General features: G+C 48.9%; 1 protein-coding gene across 1 annotated transcript in view; it reads right to left on the bottom strand.

The window, feature by feature from the left end:
- Positions 1–11,688: 11,688 nt before the first annotated feature.
- LOC144175190 (uncharacterized) overlaps positions 11,689–22,782 on the bottom strand; it is a 31,168-nt gene continuing 20,074 nt past the window's right edge. Inside the window, exon 5 of the mRNA XM_077704293.1 lies at positions 11,689–22,781. Coding sequence (XP_077560419.1) covers positions 22,551–22,781 — 231 coding nt within the window. The 3' untranslated portion in view covers positions 11,689–22,550. The remainder of the gene's footprint in view (position 22,782) is intronic.

Genomic DNA, 22,782 nt, shown 5'->3' with positions numbered 1-22,782 from the left:
ACGCATCCCCACCCTCTCCTCTTGGGAGGCTGTTCTGTCCAGCACTGCCCCGCAAGACCAACAACGGCTGATCGAGCGGGCCCGCCGGATAGCGTCCGCCATTGGAGTCCTGGACTGAGGACCTCACTCATAGAGGCTGCTCTTCGGCTAACAAATGTTCAATAAATGTTTAAACCTCCTCATGGCACACGCCTTCATGCTATGTATCCTGCACAGTACTCTCCAAAGTGCAAACACTGCCCATCCCCATGCACCCTATACCACATGGTGTGGGAGTGCCACCTAACCCCAACTCTACTCCCCCTTCCCAACCCAACCCCTGAGCAGTGGGAGGGCCAGCTGGCTAGCGGCGACCTGGGTGACCAGCAACAGCTGATATCCCGGGCGCAACTGGCCGCACGTGCCCAGGGCCTCCTGGACTGAGGACTCCCCCCACAAGAGAGGAACGGCTCAACTAACTCCGTTCCAGCTCAATAAAACGTTTTCACCACCACCACCACCTACCCCTTTGTTTGATAAGTGTTATATTGTAGAGACGAACAGGAACCAGTCGACCCGCGAGACCATTGAGGCCAATGAAATAGCACGTGCTGGGGACTGCTGTGTAAGCACACCCTCCCTCGCACTGACGGAAAAGGAGATACACTTCCTTGGAAAAGCCAACGGCTTATCGTGAAACCGCAATCGCAGTGGCACGTGCCCTAAGAGTGTGGTGATGCAAAGAGGGGAGTAGGTGTTTCTTCTTTGTTTTTTGTATAAGTGGGAAAGAGAGGGAGTGGGCGGTAAAAATCTGTGATTTCTTCTTAATAAAAATTTGTTGAAAGTGCGCTCTGTGTCGTGTCGTCTCGCTTCAGTCTTCGTCCCTTTTTTCCGCAATTGAAGTGCAGTCTGCAGGAAGCACCGTCGACGTTAACTGACGTTAACTGCTGCCAGCGGGCCGCGCGAGACTTCTCTTTTTGCCGGTCATTCAACTGTTCAATAGAATTTCTCGCATGTCTCAGTTGCAGATGTTGTTCTAAAATCCAAACCTGGGTTGCTGGACTGAAAAGCTCTTAAGTGTTTTAGCGACGCCAGCGGCTGCACGGCTGTAGGCCCGGTAATGGACTCATCATAGAACAATGAGCGAGCAGTACCCACGAAGTAGCGAAGCAGAGCCTGCCCTGGGTACTCGTCGTCATCTACCAGTTCCCAGATACCGCGCAACGCTACAGTCAAACCCGGCTATAGCGAACCCGGATAGAGCGAATTATGGTATATATCGAACAAAAATATTTCAGTTACGGAAATACATGAGAAACATATTCCTTATAACGAAGTTCACATCCGATATATCGTACTCTTGGCGCCTAGAATGGCCGCCAAAATGCATGATCTCGGAGCGGCGATTGAGATATGGATTGGCCGCGACCCCGAAGCAAGAGCCGCGACTGAGACATTGCGCCTCGCACTGAGCGACGTGACACGCAATACTTTCCGTAACTGTTTCCGACGCGCGGGACTCACGACGGAACCCGCCCTGTCAGCGAGTCCAGACCAAGACAGCAGGATCGGTGAACTGTGGGAAGAGCTCGCCAGCGTTCCGGATGATGTCGCGAGTGAAATCCGTCCGACGCTTATAATGAAGCGCTTTCGGCAGTCGATGTGCTCCGCCAATGCTTCTTAGATTTTTGAGGACGCGGACTCGAGCTGGTGCAAACAATGTTTTGTGTAGAGAATGCTATGCTAGTTGAAGCCGCCAAAACGAAACTGAAAACAAAAATCACGCTTTTTTTTTTTGCAACGTGGGGAGTTAAGGCGGAAAGTAGCATTATTACTTGCAATAAATGGATTATTTTGGTATGGTAATGGCTACTGTACTGTGTTTGTTTCTGCATACGCGGATGGCGGAGTTGGTGAGGAGGGGGGGGGGGAGCGGGGGGGCTCCCGCGGATTGCGAACTCGTAACAATGAGCTCGTTATAGGCGGGTTCGGCTATATCGAACTATTGGATATATCGAACTAATCACGGTGCATATTGCAGTTCGCTATAAACGGGTTTGACTGTAGAACACTTGACATCGTGTTCAGGTATGGCAAGCTAGAGCACTGCACGGGCCCGGGCCGGCCCGAAAGCCCGGGCCCGACCCGGCCCGCGGGCCGGGCCGGGCCGCCCGAAGTCGATTATCGGCGGGCCCGGGCCGGGCCCGGGCTGAATGCCGCGGGCCCGGGCCGGGCTCGGGTTCGACTCCATGGGCCCGGGCCGGGCTCGGGCTTGAATTCATAAGCACGGCCGTTAATGGGTCCGACGTGAAGTGTAGGAAAGACCATCAAAATGAATATTCTTGGTTTATTGTTGCGCGCTTCTTGCTGTTATTTGTACGCATTGTTTTGAAAACGTGTTTTGCTAGGTCTGATGGTCCCTATACTGCAATTTTAATGACATTTTTTGTACTGCATCAAGCTTTTATATTTTGGTGTATAACATACCAAAGATACGATTACAAGGAATGCCCAAGAAGGGAATGAATTAATTCAGATATCCTGGAGCTTTGCACCTATGTCTATGTATGTACACGTGTGCTTTAGATGTCGCACCAATCAAAATGCGGCTGCCGTGGCCGGGAATCAAACACGCATGTCAGAGAAACACCACCGCTTAATTAACCACTGGAGGTGAAGTATTTCAACGCGCGTACATACTCGTTGATTCAAATGCGGATCAAAAAATTTCAGCAATACCAACTTGTGACTTAGACAACCACGTGAAGTTGCCAAGAGTCTGGTAATCAAAGGTGATGATGTCTCTCGTGCAAGAATACGAGATATTATTACACTGATGTGGCGTGAACTGCAGATGGTGAAAGCTAAATTACGTGCACTTTTAAACCATTATTTGTTGCGTTTCAGTTCATGATATGCTTGTACAGACTAGATGCTCCGTCTGATCGCCCGGAATATAATAAACAAACTTGCTTCAGCGTCAAAGACCGGGCTTGGTCAACCACGCGCGGGCCATCCATAGGCCAAAAAATAAGTTACCGGGCCGGGCCGGGCCTGGGCTTGATTGAGATGGCGGGCCCGGGCCGGGCTCGGGTCAGGCTCACTTATGAATGCCCGGGCCCGGACCGGGCTCGGGCTAGGTGTTACGGGCCCGGGTTGGGCTCGGGCTTCGCGTAGCGGGCTCGGGCCGGGCTCGGGCCTTAAAATCAGGCCCGTGCAGTGCTCTAGGCAAGCTACCCCCCATGCTGCAAGGCAGACGCAGCAAAGCGCGCGCAACTGACTCGGTCTTTCCAGACCAGAAAAAGGAGCCGAATTTTGTGGCCAGCCGACGGGTAGTGTCCCGAGGCGGCCGAGCCGCCCTTGCCACGTAAAAGAGTGCAGCTCAAACACACGTGACACGACCTAATGATATCCCCCCCCCCCTCCCGTACAGAGAAAGTTTGAAAAATAATATAGCTCCTCTCGGACAGAGAAAGTCTGAAAGTTGAAACTATGGCGATGCGTCTGTCGGCCGTGTCCAATAGACCCCTCCACGCTTCACTCCACGGGCAACTTCTCCAGATGGGTGGAAAATTACGCCTAGCACCCGTACTTTCCTCACCCACGTCTCCACCAAGGTCAGCAACAAGCGACCCAAAGCGTCACGCTATGCTTTTGCCCTTGTTCAGTCAGGATCCAGGCTGTTCACCGTACTACGAAAAAAAGCCGTATAAACGCCCGGTAGCTGTCCTCATCCCGGAGAAAAAGGGAGACATCGTCCGTATATGCAGAAAAATTAACAACCAGGCAGCGGGAAGCCGCGGATGGAAGGGCACGTTGCCACACGATGCAGAAGGGGGTCGAGACATAGGGCAAATAGCGAGGGGGACCAGAGACAACCCTGCCTGATCCCGCGCGTAACTGTGAAGAGCTCACTGAGGCGGCCATTAACAAGTAGCCGATCAGTGCCAGTTAGGCCAGCCTAATTAAGGCAAGCTAAAAAATCTTACGGGAAGCCGTAGATATCTAAGACACTGAGCATGTACCGGTGCTCCACTATATCGAAGACTTTCGCCTGATCGACCGCTGGGAAACAACCGGAAATGCCTGCCCTCAACGCGAAGCCAAATAGGTCTCGGGTCAGTGCGGAGGATTAAAAAAGTGACCTCCCCGGCACGCTGCACGTTTTCGCACTTCTCAGAATGTGCGGGAGTGCGTGTTTCATACGGCGGGCTAAAATGAACGTGCCAATCTTATAATCAGTGCTGAGGAGCCTGATTGGTCTGTACGAACCTGGGTCCGAAGGGTTTCCTCCCGGCTTCGCTATCATGACGACGCGACCTTCGCGAAAGGATGCCTCTTGAGTGGTGCATATTATGCAGACGTTCACCAATCAGCATGGAGCAATTACAGGTGAGCTTAAAGTATGTTCAAATATTTTTACATCTCAAAGTGTTTAGCATGACAACATTACCAGGGATCGTTCTGTAAAACAATGTCCAGTTTTGTACAACTAATCAGGCACTGTCCGAAGTTTTGTAGTGCTCCATTCGCAGAGGAAAGCATAAATTTATTCTTTGATATTTTTGTATTGTTTATTTTCTAGGAAATAGGGCGAACAGGGCCTTAAATCAATGGAGAAAAGAATGCATAATGCCATTTTCATCGCATTTGAACTTATATTTGCAGGTATATGTTCACAAAAATTGGCACACATGAAAGCCGTTGTACGGCCTGAAATCGTTGCATTTACAAGTACGCACTGTCAGTTTTGGAACTTTGATGGTGCCTTCTTAGGTAGTTGCATTATAAATTATGGCGTTGAAACATCTTTTCGGTGACAACAACTTGACCTGTAGTTCAAAACGACAGTAGGAGCTTTTTGGAATATGTTGGCAAAACATTCCTGGAAATGCACTTGGAGACGGCCCTGGCAGAAACGCCTGTATCTTAATTTTGGTTTGGTAAGTTGGCACTTTATTTTTACGGTACTCAACTTGTGGAAGTGTTCATTAAAGATGGCATTTTATTTTTGTGGGTCTCAATTCGCGGTATTGTTCATTGTAGCAAAATTTAACTGATAAGAATTTATCGTGACCTCCATTATTGGGAATTACGTTCACATTCGGTCGCTGCAATACGGGGTCAAAAAGACCATTATTTTGCATTCAAGCTTTGAAAATATTTGGCTTTGACACCTTGAGAGTTGCTACTGTGATATTACGGCACCGCGGACACGCCCAATGCGGTTGCTGCCGCAACGATACGGTGGCAACTGAAGGTTGAAATTTCCAGCGTTTCATACTCCGGTAGTACCAAAATACAGTGGGAACATGAGCAATGCTAGCGTTGGGTTTGTATAAGTGGCTAAATAAGGGTTCATTCCTCTTTGAAGTGAATTGTTTAGAACACAGAAAGTGACATCTGCAATAAAATGTGATATGCTTGTGACTAAGAAAATTGTGGAACAGCCTAATTCAGCAGTAATTAGCTCAACGACCATATTGCAATAAGGGCAATGTTCCCGTCCTTCAGGTCTGCGGGTCCATTTCTGAATGATATATGTGGAGTATACGCAGCGTCAGCACAAGACTTATTTATGAACACTTCAGCCGCTCTTGGTCGCGTGCCAACATTGAAGAGGTAACCTGTCGGGGAGGCCGTCCGGTGTTCCTGTTGTCATGCTCTCCTGCGCTGCCTAGTGGGCAGCTCGATTTCCTGTGTTCGTGTCCTCATGGGCCGGCGTCCAGTCAATACGGCCTTGTACACCCTGTCCTCTGAGGAGTTCCATTTGCAGCAAAATAGAGTTCACTATTGGGTTGGAGGAGAAAGGATTCCGGAGATCTTGTACAGCCCCAAACGAATCTGTGAGGATACACACGTGTCCAGGGGGCCGGGTGTCGAGATCGTAACATAGATGACTAAGGGCATTGTTTATAGCGTACAATTCACCTTCCAGACTGGTGGCATTATTATAGTCGAGTGCAGAGCTGCCATTTAAAGATGTTTGTTCCGGGCATATCCATATGCAGTGCCAACTGTACTCGGTGCAATGCTTGCATCTGTGAAAATGTCCACTTCCCCTTTGAGTTTGGTGTTCTGTAGGTGCCGAATTCGCCGTTTTCTTGCATGGCACTTGGTTTGTGATATCGCTCTGGAACTGTGTCCTAGGGCATTGTCTGTGAACGTCCGAGGTGCCAACGCAGTCGGTAGAGGCACTTTCGGGGGAGGCTTCTGGGCGTCCCATGCCATAAGTTCAATGCCCTGCCTTGTGAGGCTGCGTTTAGCCTCAGCCTGACATCGCGTACCTTGCATAATAGTGTCTATTGGAGGGATGGGGACAGCACGCTTGAGGGCGTCGATTTGGGTGTGTTTTGGAAGGCCGGTAATTGCTCTCGGAGTAGCTCTATGTAGAGCACGAAGAGTTATAAGGTTTGTCTTATTAAGTTCATAAATGGGAGAGCCATATATGTCATTGTGCCAATTGCGACAGCTCGAGCCATGGAGAGGCATGCACGTTGATTTGCTCCACCGTACTTATTGGACAAACGAACAATAAGTGCGAGCATCTGTTTCCAATTTTGTCTTAATTGTGACAACCAGGCCTTGGCACTGCCACTGCTACAGAGGGGGAGGCCAAGGAGCCGAACTGATCCTCTCGCTGCCTCTATGACCCTTCCATTGATATGCAGAATCGCATTCCCTGTGTGCGCGTTTGCTTTGGAGTTAGTCACAACCAGAAGCTCGGTTTTCTCCGGGGCTAGTTCAAGGCCTAGATCGGGTAAAACATCCTCGAGTGTGTTCACCACAGCTTGTAGTTCTGTAATCATGTCCTGCTTAGTGTGATAGTCACTGCCTTCGGTCCAGATAGTAATATCGTCGGCGTATATTGCGAACCGAGTCGACGTTTCTTTCTCCAATTCCTTTGTGAGCTGAGCCATAACTATATGTTAAAAAGTACGTGGCCCAGTACAGATCCCTGTGGGAATCCCCTCTTGTTGTAGTATGTATTTGGTGCCCATCCGGGTAGTGGGCCACATAGCTGAACCGGTCGATTTTTGAGGAAGCTGCGTATCCAGTTTTGTGCACGCACACTGGGGAACGCCTAGGCATGAGCGTTCAGTATGGCCGCCTGGTCGATTTTGTCAAAGGCCTTGCGGAGGTCGACAGTGAGGACATAGTCTGGAAGACCACGGCGATTTGCTTGTCGGTTGATTACTCTTCTAAGTAGCCAGAGGCAGTCATGCGTACCAAGGTTCTTTGCCAGGCTTTGGGATGAGATTGATCAAAGTATGCTTGAGGGTTTCCGGGATTTCTTCCGATTGCCAGGAGTCGTTAATTAAACTGAGCAGATGTTCAAGTTGTGGTTCATCCAAGTTGCGGATATTCTGCCACGTTATGCCGTCATGGCCTGGCGCCGATTTCGTTTTGCTTTGCCGTATTGCAGCCTGAAGTTCCGCAGGCGTGAAAGGAGTGTCCAGAGAAGGGTCCGAAGTGCGAACTAATAACTGAAACTGATCATACTATATATATATATATCCCCCTTCCCATCCCAACCCCAACCACCCACTTACTGGCTATGTCCTTCCTTTCAAATAAAAGCTTCAACTAATTAGCTCAACGTTTGTCTCGTATCACTACGCCACCATGCAGGGCATACACATCGAGAAGAAAATAGTTGAGGTGATGGCACCTCCAGAAAACAAATTTTATGCCACTGTGCGACATTTATTATTTCCTGTGACTGGCCATTTATTTCTTTGTGGTAGCAGCATTAGGTAAACAATTCTGAATGCATTTTATGAGCGTTCACAGGTTAAACATTTGTTACTTGTAAGTCACGTACATTAAGCTGCAGCCTCAAAACATCACTTTAAAAAAAGCACATAGAGTACGGGGAACATTTGTTGTAGTGTAAAAGTGCGTAACTTATGCTCTAAGTGTGTTATATTATTTGGGTAATAAACGAAACCTCTCAAGGATAAAAATCCTATATATCCAGGAACACAGGCAGCAAAGATGGACACTTTCCAGAATCAGAGTAATGTCATCGACAGCCTGTGCTCATATTTTTTTTGTACACAGTGGAACTTTTACCAGCATTCCCAGAAAAAAACCAAGAAATCGCTGGTAATTCAATCAATTACTGTGCTATCAAAGGGGTATTCTAAGCAACTCACTTATTTAAAACCGTTGTGTAACAAAACTATCTTGTTCTTTCCTTAAAGGCATTTAAGGACATTTAAGGCCTCGAAAAGACCAATTGCCCACCTCATGTACCGGTACATGAGGTGGGCAATAGGTCTTCTCGAGGCCAAGTTATTTTGAGAGAAGAGAATTGAAGCGTAAATGTTGTCTGCAAGAAACACGTCACATGTCATGGATTCGCCGCCTGCGTTGTCAATTCAGGATGTGGTCATCCTCCTCCCCGCCGTATATTTCATCTTAATCTTCTGGCACTTATTTGTCTCTGGATAGTTCTTGGGACTTCTGCAGAGATTTCTCGGGAAGTATTAGCCATTTAACAGTGGCCTGGTGTCATTTAAGCTTGAAGCGCTGTTGAAAGACGATGGGTCAGTTGTACTTGGGGTTTTAAATTATTGGTAGATGCAAGCCGCATGTCAACGGAAAACTTGAAGCCGTGTATTCCTTTACGATTTTTCATCATTGGCACGAATCGCAGGCTGCCTTTGCAGCTACTCTGTTAATGTAGTTACTGAAACTGCATTGTAACGTTTTTATTATTCAAGTGCAGCTCATGTAAACTTTTGTAGCGTGAGCTACACTGGCCGAGGTTGAGCAGTTTCGCGTGGTTCCTGGAGAGCCGTGCTGCTCATGCGCGAGTAGCAGTGACGTCACACGGCGCACAGAACGTTGCTCGCGCTGCCCGGCGTCTCTCACACAGCCCACGCGCCCAGCGTCTTCGCCGACTTCCGTTTCGCACGTGGCGGCCCGGTCTACTTGATGATCATGCGAGGGGTGGCCGTGTGTGGAACCGATGGCTTGTGCGTCACAGCAACACCGGCGTGCTCCTGTAGAACCAGCTTAGCTCTGGGGCGATTGGTGACGCTGCGCCGGAGCCGCTTGACAAATATACATATGTCACATAATGCGTATACCGTGTGTGTGTCATTGAAGCAGCAGTAAGCATGATAATCAAGCTAATCCTAGACAACCAGCAAAGCTAAGAATAACCAGCTGAAACTTAATTAGCTCACGCTACGTATATCCTGGCGTAGCCGAGCTAAGCCACTGCTAATTTTTTTCATAGCAGTGTTGCTGTTGATGGATGCAAAAGTGACAGTGCGTATTTATACAGACGGCTTGGGGCTTTATTTATCAATTTTTGTGATGTATCTGAGCCGACACCCACGCCCTTGGAAAGTGCGAAATGTGCGTATTTGGCTTGAAAAAGTTGTTTAGTTTGGACAAAGTTGCATTTCTTGTTTGGTAGAAGCAGGGCTTTGGTTACAAGTACACTTTCAGCTATAGGTCGGAGGGTTTGTATTGCACACAACTGTGAATCTTACCTCAGGTAAAATGTTTCGGCTGTAAAAAATGCTTCCAAGTTCGCTTGGCAAAATTGGTCAGCTGTATGTTTCAACACTGCCTAGTTTGGTTATTTTAAGATGTCTGACTTGTTTTTACTGGAATAAATAACGTCTGTAGAGTTAGGCTACTTGCTAAATTTTAAAATTTTATAAGATTAACACATGCTGTTATGAGCTTTTTCTGGATGAGTTATTTCAAATAGGCACAAATTGTCGGGGCAAGTAACACGACTAAAGTGAAAGGGTATTTCAGGGCACAATATTAAGTCTGTCTTGGGTACAGTTATCTTCATATTACACTTACGTCTCGTGTCAGGGATTTGTACTGTTTTTAAAATGCATGTTTTAATTGTGGTATTATGCCACATGCTTTTGGTAAGTTTTCCTGTGAATTGGTATATCGTTAATATTGGCTCCTGCGTTTTTTTCGTACACTCTTGCACTAAACTCTTGTAGGTTTTGTGATAATACAACAGTGTATGGCTTGGGTTTTTGGCTTTTTTATACAATTTAATATCAAACTGCATTTTTTGCAACCGCGATGCATAAACATGGTAGTCAAGCGCAATGGCCGGGTGCATCCGACTTTGGGATAACTGATTTCATGTGATAATGCAGCATATTTTATGCTCACTGTTGTATAATGCTTTCTAAGTTAGTGCCACGGTAGATGTACGAGTATATTTGCTTGAGACGCAGTTGCGCCTACATCCATCTTTATTACCCATGTTTTTGAGCAAAGGTGAATATGTGAAAATGCCACTTAGTGCCTAGCGTTGTCGTTTTGGTATTTGTTTCTGTACGCTGGCCATTTTCTGTGCACGTGGAAACAGACATGGCTCTATATCTCAAATGTACGTAAAAATATCACCGAATAAAATTTGTTTTGTATTTTTAAAAGCAGTGTACCAGTTCTAATAGTTGCTTTCATATGTATTTTAATTGACGTATCTTGTTTCTTTTACGTGCAGCCAAAACCCAGAACAGGATTCAGCGGGGGAAGCCAAATTTCAGTGCTGCTCCAGGTATCTCAGACAAATGTCTATATTAGGCTGTGCTGCTATAGACGACTGTTGGGAACTGTCAGGGACCACACTGATGCTGGGATTTGTGCTTTCAAATTGTTGGTACACCTGCAGGTCATATGTCCAGGCTGTCTTGAAGTGGTGCTTTGCAATTTAATCGCCCGCTTGGCATAAGAAGTCGGTTCAAACCGACAGGAACACAGAAATATGTTGTAAAAGTGGAGTCCCATAGGTTCCCAACGTCTATAGGAGCACTGTTTTATATAAACAGCACGCCTGAAGGTACCTGGAACGGCGCACCAGATAAATCCATAAAGAATTTATGTGGATCAGCGTTCCAGTAATGGAAATGCCGTTCTACTTGAAACAGTGATCTGAATACTGTCATTTAGGACGCTGATCCACATAATTCAGCTGCAAAAATATGTGGTGCACTGTTCCACTCACTTTTTCAGGGTATGTGGAACACAGTTCTAACTACAGTAAAAGCTCGTTAATTCGAACTTGAAGGGGACGATAAAATTGTTCGAATTAGATGGCGGGTGGGCGGTAGAATGAATGGACATCGCGCCACAGTGTGCGGGCAGAACACAAAGAAGCCACCTCTGAACTTTTTATCGCGAAGTAGGCACTTCTACACGTTTGTAGCAGGTGATTTCGGGAACAATGACACTTTTTATGCTGGAAAGCGCGTTTATTTACATTGCAGGGTCGAGGCACTCAAAATAAAACGTAAGCAAGCTGTTGTAGCAGCGTAGCGCGCGTGCTACGCTGTTGTTTTTCTGTTTCGTTGCTTCGCATCTCAAGTAAATTTGGTTTGGTGTGTATCTGCAACACATTGTAATCACTTTGTGCCGATTTATTCTGCGAGACCAGGGGATCCCAGAAGATCCCAGGGGATCCCAGAAGATCCCAGGGGACCAAGGGATCCCAGTTCGAATGAACAATTATGGATATCGACGCGTTCGAATTATCGGGAATTTTTTCTCCATTGAAATGTACAGGGCTGTGCCGGGACCAGGGTATCAGTTCGAATGAACTGTAAGTTCGAATTAACCGAGTTCGAATTAACAAGCTCTTACTGTATAAAATTGGAACTTTTTTTGCAAAAAAGTTCCACTTACTAAGTGGATGTTATGTGAATCCAGATTAAGAGTGTAGAACACGCATGGGCTGTCGGGGCCTTGTGGCTTCCTAATAAAGCTGGCCAGCGTGCGCGTCACAAACGGGGCAAAGATGGCCGGCTCAATAGTCGCTCCAGCGGTATGCACGGAGCGAGCGAGAGGTCGCCCATGACCCGAGCCTCTTTATTTGTACACATGTGCGTATCGAGGGAGGAACACTCGTTGTGCACTCTTTTTTGTGAAAAAATTATACTTTATTTCCGGCTTCCCCACAGGCGGAGCACTTTGGCGCAGAGCCGTGCGGGTCCCTGCGCTGCTTGTCGAGACAGAAACGCGACAAAAGTGGGTGTTTTCTCCTGGAAAGCGTTCTTGGCAGCCCCAGGGTGCATAGGTGGCGAGATGAGGGACGTGTGCGGGGACCTGCAGCTGCATGCCGCGCTTAAAAAACTCCCGCTCGACTATGGCATGCGTGACGACGATTGCTAGGGGAGTACGTGAGTGGTCCCGTATACCTAAGGTTGTGAGCAGCACCGCATACACCAAGTGCTGCTGCCTGCAGCGCGAGCTGCAACGCGTGGAAGACCTTGAGGTATATACGTCGACGCTGCTGCTCTTACACGCGCCCCTGCAGCAGCAGCAGCACTCGAGGCTACCCACAGGCTTTTTAGCGAGCCTTAGAATGGGATCGCTACCTGTCGCTGTTGCTGTGGCTACAAGGGGAGCTATCTGGGTTCGGTCCTCCTGGCATAATAAATGTCTTGGCAATGGCCGATAGACAGGCGGGTCTCGCTATAAAAAAGCGCCATCTTTTCCTTCGAAGGATGCCGCCACAGCACCCGACACCAGCGGCGAGTAAGTTTCGCACGACTGGGAACAGCTAGCGTCACTAAATAAGCTACGCTTAAGAGTACCGCCACTTCCTGCACCTGGAAGTGTCTGGGGCCATTTTGTTTCTTGCAGGCTTGCAGTGTTGCCATCTCTCTCCCAACGAAACCGCCGCCGGTTGTCCAGCGTCCGCGCAGCAGAGAGAGGAGGCGCGCCCAGACACAAATTGGCTGCGACCATATGTAAACAAATATCACATGGTGCCGACCGACCAATGAAAATACTGGGGGCAAATAACAATGAGAGAAAAGAGTGCCGATACTCTAAAAGCCTTTATTTAGTGACGCTAGCAACAGCCCTGTTGGATTGTAAAAGCAGAGTATTGCGGCTGTCACGTATGCAGACGAGCGCTAGGAGGCGCTCAATGTCTTCCCAGCCAATGGCCCGGCGTGCTGCGTCCGCAGTGACTGCCGAGTTCAACACGAGCCAGAAAATCTCCGAAAATAGATGCTGGTGGGCCTTTGCGGGCATCTGAGCAGTATGGTCTCGCAATTCTCGCAGCATCGCGAAGCGGGAGGTAATTGGTGCGATCTCTTTGCGCGAGGTTGCAGAATGGGGGTCGCTCCTTAATTAACCAACCTGCGACACAGGATGTTACATGTATATAGAGAAAAATGTAGCTCACCATTTTCCGTAGCTAATTAACACACATCAACTAAGCTAAGCTGCCAAGAGGCTGTTGTGGTCAGAATTGGCGCAGCGCGGAAAGGTCGCTATCACTACATGCGACCGCCGCGCACATGGTCCCCTTATGCATCTATGGTGGCCAACAGCGAGCATAGCGGTACACACCTGGATCGACTTAGGCTTGATAATTACATTTCTGACCGCCTTAAAATACATATTGCTCCATAGGCGAGCCCGTGTCCTTCGAGGAGAACCTCAGTCGCAGCCGACAACAAACGGCGTCCACACGTTCGTACCGTCTTTCCAGGCGGGCACTATTACCAAGTATCTAACAAAGAAAAAGAAGAAACACACAAAGTAGACAGAAACGATAAGTTGAGGAAGCAAATAGTGTCGAAAAGGTCCTTAGAGATGTACCGGACTGCAAAGTGCGATTTCAGAATGAAAAATTTCCTCGCTATGTCGATGGTATTGCTGTTTGAATCCAGAGCATGTCGGTTCTGCAGAACGAACAGCTTTACGAGGAAGTGCAGGCAAAAGTATGAGACGCGAGTTTTGTGGAAATGAAGCTGAAACGGTTCAACGCATCTTGTTGGAAGTAGGCTTCCGTGCGAGAGAAACTCTTCCAAAGGCACCACGGAGACAACGCAGAAAATTTGAAGGATTGCCTCCTCGCCGTAATAGCACTCATTTTAATGTTCCCGCAGACTTCCTACAGACGGCTGGGAATAATAAGAAAAGGAAAGGGTGGCGCAGGCGATCCCCCCATACAACCCAGTGCCGCTGGCGAAGTTCGCAGAATGGCAGGAGTACGAATGGACGAGGCCACTCTGTAAACCATCAAGTACTGGTACTTTTTTGTTCTGGCGCGAGTCATTCCCTGGCCGCTCCATGTCCGCTCTCACCACGGCTATCAGTCATTTTTAAAATACCCCGAAGAAACGGAAAAAGGAAAGAAGGCCTACGCTTACGACATCTCCAAGTGTTTCAGTTTGAATTGATTCCTTGTTTGGACTCTTGTGCTCCTTTCCTCCTTCTTTTTTAATTTTTTTCCCTCCTTTCACGCTCCCCCTAGTGTACAAAGTTCGTACAGTTCCTTGGAACAACCCATCAATTGAGTCCCTCTTTCGGAAGCTTGTTTGTTCCGCCGGACGTTGGTGCATTGCATACGTGCCTCTTGCTTGACCGCGTAATTGTCTGCTATGTTTGTGCGCCTTCTCTGATGAATTAAAGAGAAACGAAGACTCGTGGCCGATCCCTTCCGAATAGGGAACATGTTTTTGAGTTGCATACGTGTGCCCGGCAGCACATGCACCGTGTCAACGGCGATGTTGACGATGATGATAGTGGTCCGTCTTTAAAAGGAAGGGCGGATAGAAACGGACTGGGGATATTGTGGGAGTTCACCAGAATACACTCACCCAGTCCGGAAGTGGGAACATAGGATAGGGCAGAGAAAAGTAGAGGCTCGAAAGAGCAGGGAGAGTCACAACAGCGGCGATGGCCACGTGGCCGCGCACACTCGCTGGCGTCGCTGTAAGGGCACTCCGGGCTTGCGCTCTAAACTAAACAGGCTAGAAATTGGTTGCCATTGATTGTGGGACATATGAACGCGCCCAAGCTACACATGGGCTAAGAGGCGCGCCGTGGTGGAGGGCTCCGGATTAATTTTGACCACCCGCTGGGGATCTTTAACGTGCGACACAGAATCTCGCACGCGGGCGCCCCCGCCTTTCGCCGTAGTCAGAACAGCGGCCGCCGCGGCCGGGAATCGAACCCGCGTTACCATAGCCACTGAGCTACCTCGGCGTGTAGGAGTAGAAATTCAATATGACGTCGCTTTGCGGAGATGAGGCGATGGAAAAATCATGCACCCCTTCGTACAACGATGACGATGGTTGAACGCGAAGCTTTCTCGCCAGTGATCCCTTGGTTGTCGTCTGAGTTTGGACTTTAACTCGTTGAGCGTTGACATGAACTCGCACGCAGTTGGGACTTTTGATCGCAGCGGCTTTTACTTGCAGCTTTTGTCATTTGGTTTCTCACGAAGAAAGCTTTTCGTTCATCAATCGTCGTCGTTGTACGATGATGTTCCGGTCTAATTTCGGACGTTCATGCACCCGTCTCCAAAACCAAGCTGCTTCGACGATGGCGCAATCATCGGATAGACGTTGGCTTCATGACTCGAGGGAACCACCTTGGATTCCGGCCACGGGAAGCGTTTTTTCCCTTTTACTTCACCCGCGATCATCATCATTGTCATAGAAAGCTGGCTTTCCTGCAGGGCGCTTTTTACGACGCGACATACGCCATCAGGCGGGGCATCCACATCATTCGGAGCCAAACACTACGAGCGCCCACAGCAGCGTTATGGCTGCTGCTGCAAGTACGCCGCAGCGCCCTCAGTGCGTTTCATTGCGCTGGAAGAAGCGGGTACTTACTCTGGAAGAAGCGGGTGAGCTGGAAGAAGCGGGCTGGAAGAAGCGGGAAGCGCACTTCCAATCGCCGTCATTCTATAGGGAAGGAAGTACCGTTACATGTCGAACAAAGTTGTAATGAGCCACGAGCCACATTATGATTCAAATAAAGCGGCGATTTCACTTCCTCCACAGGTGCTTTCAATGATCATATGCAAAAAGTAAACTATGGTTGTGGAAGTGACTCAAGTGAACTACAAATACTAATCGAGGAAGAGGGAACGACTGCCTTCTGTTCTTTCGGGCGGCAATGTTGAAGCGAAGCTTCCCATGTCTCAAGGATGCCGTATGTCGCGTCCAAAACGTACTGCAGGAAAGCCAACTTTGTCTGGTGATGGCGATGATCGTAGGTGAAGTGAAGAAAACTGTGGTTGATACCTCTGTCATAGGAATCGGTAAAACACAAAAGTGAAATGTTCAGCAAAATCTGCAGCGGAGCATGATCTGCGGGTCGGCGGCTGTGTTGTGAGTGTGCTTGGCGAGCGACGTCCGTCTGGCGGGTCGCTTCGGCAAAGGTGTACTGGCGTAATTTCCGTGACGGATATGACGTCAGTGAAATGTTGGTGTATCGTGGCATAAAACATTTCCATGTTAAAATATAAAACCCGAAAACGAACAACCCCAAATATAACGTACTCTTTAGTACTAAGTGTTGCTTCCCCGCAAGATGACTCTGTGTGCAGGGGTGCACCCTTTACAGGCTACTTTTTTTTTGTTTACCAGCTACTTGCTTCGTTGTACTGGCGTCACTTCCGTGACGGATATGACGTCAGTGAAATCTTGGTGTATCCGGGAATAAAACACTTTCGTGTTAAAGAAGTAAAACGCTTCCTGAGGTCGCAATTGAACCTGGGCCTCTCGCCTTATTAAGCCGACGTCTATCCGATGACTGATGATTACGCCATTCCGGCACAGTTAAAGTAATTTGTATTTGGAGGGGGTGCATGGATGTGCAAAATTAGACAGGAAAGTCATACAACCCTCTCTCTAACGACGATCGAGCTTTCTTCGTGCGAAATTAAATGGCGAGGGTTCAAGTCAAAGCTGCTGTGATCAAAAGTCCAAACTGCGTGTGAGTCAAAGTCAACGCTCAACAATTCAAAGCCCAAACCGTCTGCGATTCAAAGTCCAAACTCAGACGACAAACAAGGAATCTCTTATGAGAAAGCTTTACGTTTAACCATCATCGTCGTCAGACGAACGCGTGCGTGATTTTCTTTTTTAGCGTGCGAGGCTCAATGGCACGGTGGTACATGCCACCGCCCAATAAAACAGGGAAGCCTATAATCCTCGGCGTTCCTGGAAGGTGGCCCACGTTGTTGCTCATGGCTGCACTAGTTAGGCTGCGAAACCAAAAGCTCGACCTGCGGGCCCATTTGACTTTCAATCCTCGGAGGGTGGATAGAGGGACGGGCGGTGGCAGGTGCAGAGGGGAAGGAGGAAAGTGAATTGAATTCGTCAACACAAATCTGACCCACGCGCCTAGACTCCTGCTTGCTCGGCGGGTTGTATGCGTTAAGCACGAAGAGGCTCGCCTCTGCCCGTTTGGCAAGCGGAATGGGGGAGGGCATGATCTGTGGTTGTCGCTACTACCTATCTGTTGTGTGACTGTGGTCAGTGTATTTGATACCAGCTATCGCGTATCCTGTCTGCCTGGGTAGCGAACCTACCCTGCCCCCGTCCCATATCTGGTCTGAGAAGCTGCGCACCCAGAAAGGTCAAGTTCGAGGAGCGTAGACGTGAGCACGCCGAGGATGCCCCAGGCCGCTGTGCTGCCGAACCGAGGAACGCCGTCATGTATAAACATGGATGGGGTTTTGCAACTGTCGGAAGCAAATGGACATCTTGCTCTTAACGAACAGTTCAACGCTTAGAGGAAACGGCGGCCCCTAAGGACAAAAGGTTTCCAAGATACCGGGTCATGATAGAGGCATATTGGAGTCTTTGGTATAACAGACGACCTCGAAGAAACTAGGGATACGCTCTTGAGGATTTGGTTATTCGACAGGTTCTTCATACGGATGTTGCCTTCGTGCGCGCCCGTAGCCAGAGGGGGTTGGGGTTGGGGGGAGGGTAGGCACCCACCCCACACCCCCCTTCCGAAACGTGGATTGGGCTGTCAAACAACAGATCCCTCCGCCCCGCTGCGCTGAGGGACATGCGAACGGGCTCAACAGGCTGCAAGTCATTCAGGTTCTCGCGGAGCTCGATACGTCAGCCGGACGTGTCGGTGCGTGCCCGACCGGCCCCCGCAGCATCACAAAGAACTACAAGAAGGAGGTTAGAGAAGCATTTCGAATGGTGACGGGCCATGCATTTCCATCGTCTCTCCTGGCCAGAAAGACCTGGGGCTCCACTGATGCCACTTTGTTCCTAAAGTTCCCTATTTCTCCCAATGTTTCCCTTAGCCTGTCCCCTACCCAATCACGCCCATAGAGGGGTCTGGAACGATACCTGGAATAATAATGAGAAAAAAATAACGCTGTTGGTGTACGGTTTGCAGAACTGTGCTTTGTCTACTTGGACACCGCAATAAGCCTGATTTTTGTTTGATTTTTTAAAACTGGAAAACAGATTTTTGGGCGTTAATCAAACCAACAAGACCAATAGGTAGTACAAAACACTAAAGGAGCACCTTATAATTTAGGTACGACGATTCTTACCGAGAATAATTGTTGAGAGTTCATAACCTTACCACAATCATCGCGGCCTTCATCTCTTCCTCCCCCCCCCCCCCCCCCTAAAAAAGAGAAAATTCCTGGCTGCAAGCCTTTTTCTGTGGTACATATTCGGAGAATCGACAAACGTCGAGATCACAAACTTGGAGAAATCATTCTAAGATAGCATAAATAGTAAAAAAAAAGTCATGCTAGAAAACAGCTTCAAACTAAGAAGTAGCGACACTTCTGTGTCACATAACTGCTCTTACGCAACACAGCGAATAAAGAAAAAAGCTTTTGTAATCTATACCTTCTAGAAGCAAAGCGGACAATAACGTAAAACTGGTTCATGGCGAACTGCATGTGAACAACATTTTTGCGAAGGGATTTTGCTGTTGGACGAAGCAAAGAACTGCAGGGCTTTGTGCGGTAAAGTAAAAAAAAAAGGTTGAAAAACCAGAGCGATTTCAGAGATTGGCAGCGCGTTATGTCTATAGACGTTTAAGACGACGAGACTCCCGTTCAGCCGTGCGGAAACCTGCACTCCTTCAACGATTGACCAGCCGGCGAAAAATTGCACGCCTAAACTTCTACACAAACTGTATAGTACCTTGGAAAACCTTGTGATCCAGTTACGGCACTGCATTGGAACAATCATGGAAGAGCCTCTCTCCACAAATATAGCCGCAATGTAAAACCTTTGTTTGCCCGCAATAAGAAATTTAACAAATTTCTTCCCCCGGAACTATATCCGAATGAAATGCCTTTCCGGAATACTCACCGGCATGATTATGATTACCTGCTGGATAATTTTGTATGAGCACACATGTTTACTGCGCGCTCCTGCTTGGACCTCACAAGGCTTGCAGTGTCGTAGAAGCGCGAACATGACACGCAACGCGCGACCGAACAGCCTCCCGGAGGCAGCGGCAAAGACCCTTGTGCAGGGGCTGCAGGCCAGCGTGCAGCAGCGAGCGAGTGCGCGTATGCCCGGCTTGCCGCTTCCAGGATGGTCGTCTAGCCCATTCGGGATACACCAGGCTGCGTTCTTCTAGACTTATACGACTGCGAACTTTCTCGAGGAAGCTGTTTAGCGTGTGCTTCAAGTCACGTCGCTGCGGATGTCCAATTTTCCTCTGCCTTTCGGGGCTTCTACGAAATCTGGCGACGGAAACGTGCACATTTCGACGGCGCCCTTTGTGCACCGTTGCGAGGCTTGTCTGAGTTAACGCACCAAAGCAGAAGCATTGGCTGCGTTTATCTGCAGATGCACGCTGTCATTCGTATTTGTCGACGTCCTAAAGCAAACACGAATCAACCACATTGGCCGAGTGGCTAGAGTTAGCACCGACTACAGCAGCCCACTTCACCACGTGTAACGAAACGCTAGAACGAGTAGAAGTATATAATTACCTGGACAGCGTGATCAGTGCTAACCGCAACCACGAGGAAGAAATCCGGAGCAGAATAGGTATGCGCTGTAGTGCACTCGGCAAGCACTCCCAAATAACGAAGAGTAAGCTACTTCTGACACTCAAAAGAAGAGTATACAACCAACGCGTCCTGCCGGTGATGACGTATGGAGAGGAAACTTAGCGCCTTACTAAACAACTTGAAAGCAAACTTAGGTCGTCTCAACGGGTCATGTAACGAAGAGTGACACGAGAAACGCTCAAGGACAGGAAACGAGCTTCCTGGATCAGGGAACAAACTCGAGTAGATGACATCATAGTTCAAATAAAAAAAAAGTGATCTTGGGCTGGCAATGTAGTGAGACGAAATGACAACGAGTGGACCACCAGGGCAACAGAGCGGATACTGAGAGACGGGACTAGGAGGAGGGGAAGGCCAATAACTCGATGGAAAGACGAATTAAGGAGATTCGGAGGCAGGGAATGGACTCGAGAAGCGCAGGGCAGGAGCGGCTGGAGGTCACTGGGAGCACGGAGTTTCTCACTACCTTACCTAGAGTGGAATCTAGCGCTTGTGTCTACGTGATTCTGCGAGAGCGCTCCATGTCTCCGTGTGTGCCGCCATGCCGTGTAGTTCGGCCGGAAGTTCGGCGTGTCATGGCCGCAAACGACTTTACGCAAATTAGGTTTTTGTTAAAAATATCGCTGCCAAAAGTGCCGCCGCCAATAAATTTTGCTTTTTGTAACAATACCGCATTAGAGTGCTTAGGTTGAGAAATAAATTTGGGGGTTAAAAAGAAAACAAGTCCTGCATTTTGCTCACGCCGTCAGATACAGTGGGCCGTCCCGGATATATTTATAAATTATTGCCTACTCCAAACTAGATGCTCTTTTGTTCGTATTTGGCTGAAAATAAATTATTTAGATTTTTTGAAACGGAGTTCTCCCTTCCTCTCAATACGGTATTATTATGATCTGCTTTAATTATTGGCAGGCGAAGCAGGTGCAACAGCTAGAGATGCGTAGGTGATGTCGCGTTGTATTTATTTGTTTTGTCCAAGCAGATATAAACAAACCTAGAGGCGAAGCCTATTGCCTCAAGTAAGCCTTCAAGGACGCGCGCGAAGCATTATGAGAATGCATTAATTATTTAACTGGAAAATAAAAACGGCTTGCCGAGTCCTCATGTATGTTGCCTCATTGCGCCTGTTTAAGGCAGTGCATGCTTCAAGGGTCAACCACATGCAGCGACGGCGACAAGCGACGCGAAAATCGTAACTCAGTTGGTATACAGCAAACGGGTAGTGTGAGCGACAGTGACGAGCGAAAAAAATTATACGCAGGCCGCCGGGGCCGTCGCCATCACTCGATTTTTTTCCGGCCAGAAGCAGCCCACAAGCGAGCGGCAGCGACGAGCGCCGACGCAGGAGGACATTGGGGGCGGTGTATTAATTTTATACTGCGGAGCAGTATACCTCTAACCAGCCAAGGACATTTTCGTATCGGCGTCAGCAGAAAACTCCGAGGCTATTACTGGGTACACAAACATCCCATGCTAGTACTGGCCACTGGATACTCTAAGGCTACAAAAAAAAAATTACTGGCACCGCCAGGGATCGAACCTGGGCCCGAAGAGAAGCAGAGCGTTAGCCCGTCATCTTGCCGATGAAGCTGCGCCCAATACGTGGAGGCGGGGAGACAGACGGTGGTTTGGATTCAGCGTCTGGGGAGGGGGAGGGCGCTTTTTGGAGGCGACACATGAAACAAGAGTGATGGGGAGGCAGTGAGAGAGATGACGCCATAGCCGCGCGTGCCGCCCTCCTCCTTACCCTTCGAAAGACGCTCCTCGCCGTTTTATTTCTCCGACGCTGCTATGTTCGGGACGCCGCCCCCACGAATCCCAGGTAGCGGCTGGCAGTCTCTGTTTCTACTCTTTGTAGAGTCACGTATGTAAATTCAAGTGGCGCCGCATGGGTAATCGTTGTGGTATCGTTAAAAGCTTCGCAGTCCAACCACATTCACAGCATGGTTCGGAGCGGTTTTTTTTTTCTTGTCACTGTCGCCCACAGTATCTAGCTGTTTGCTGTATACCTGTTGAGTTACGTTTCTCGTGTCACTTGTCGCCGTCACTGCACGTTGTTACCCCTTCATCTTAAGAAACTCCCCGCTAACGCGAGAACACGCGTTAAATGCTAATCACACTGTTATTTAGACATATCTGTGATAGCCATTGAATGCTAGAAAGTGGCTCGCGGAAAACAAAAAAGCATGCCGAAAACAGAGCTAACAAATAGTTCAGAGCCGACAAGTCTCATCCACAGCACTTCGCACTAGCCAGTTGCTGCCAATCCGATTCTCACGGTACCCACAATTCCCATGGCGGCATGCGATTGCAGCGACAGTTTCCACTCTAGGTAATAGTATTGAGAAACTCTATGACTGGGAGAGGCCTTTGTCCTGCAGCCTGCTGATGATGATGATAGCTTGCGTCAAAGATGGTTTCAGTTAAGCTCAGGTGTGCACACGCGACAAACCCCGCACGGCGGCCACATCGCTCGTGCATTTCTCGATTGTATACAAACCAGGACAGTGCGCAAACGTTCTCCGGGATTCGCCCGCTATTCGCGGCGGCCCTAAGAGAAGACCTCTGGCGTTGCCTGTTTTTCTCCGGTATGTGCGAGCCTCGGGCCAGTGATTCACCATCCCAGAAGGCTGAGGGGTAAGCCGCTGGAAGCCACAGAAGCGAACGTAACCTTTGCCGCGCAATCCCCCTCTGGTCTAAAATGGATCTCGGCGGCAGGGCGTGTATGTACATGGGTAAGCGGTCGGTGCTACAGGGCGGTCGACTGCGTTCCGGGCGGGGGCAGCCGGTCGATGTGCAGCACCATGGACTTGATGTCCTCGCAGCTCTTGACGCGCCTCGACATGGGCACCAGGATCTGGCTGCCCACGAACACCGAGTTGTGGCGCAGCCGCTGGAGGCGCGCCGCCGCGCTGCCGCCGCCGTTCACGTTCGAAGAGAACCGCCGCAGCTCGCGCTCCAGCACCGAGGAACCCTTCACC

Source organism: Haemaphysalis longicornis, unplaced genomic scaffold (assembly GCF_048455015.1).
Source record: "Haemaphysalis longicornis isolate Haplotype H1 unplaced genomic scaffold, Haemaphysalis longicornis Haplotype H1 scaffold_3, whole genome shotgun sequence".
NCBI classification, from domain to species: domain Eukaryota; kingdom Metazoa; phylum Arthropoda; class Arachnida; order Ixodida; family Ixodidae; genus Haemaphysalis; species Haemaphysalis longicornis.
The sequence above is the reverse complement of the archived record's forward strand: the minus strand, read 5'-3'. Positions and strand labels throughout refer to the sequence as shown.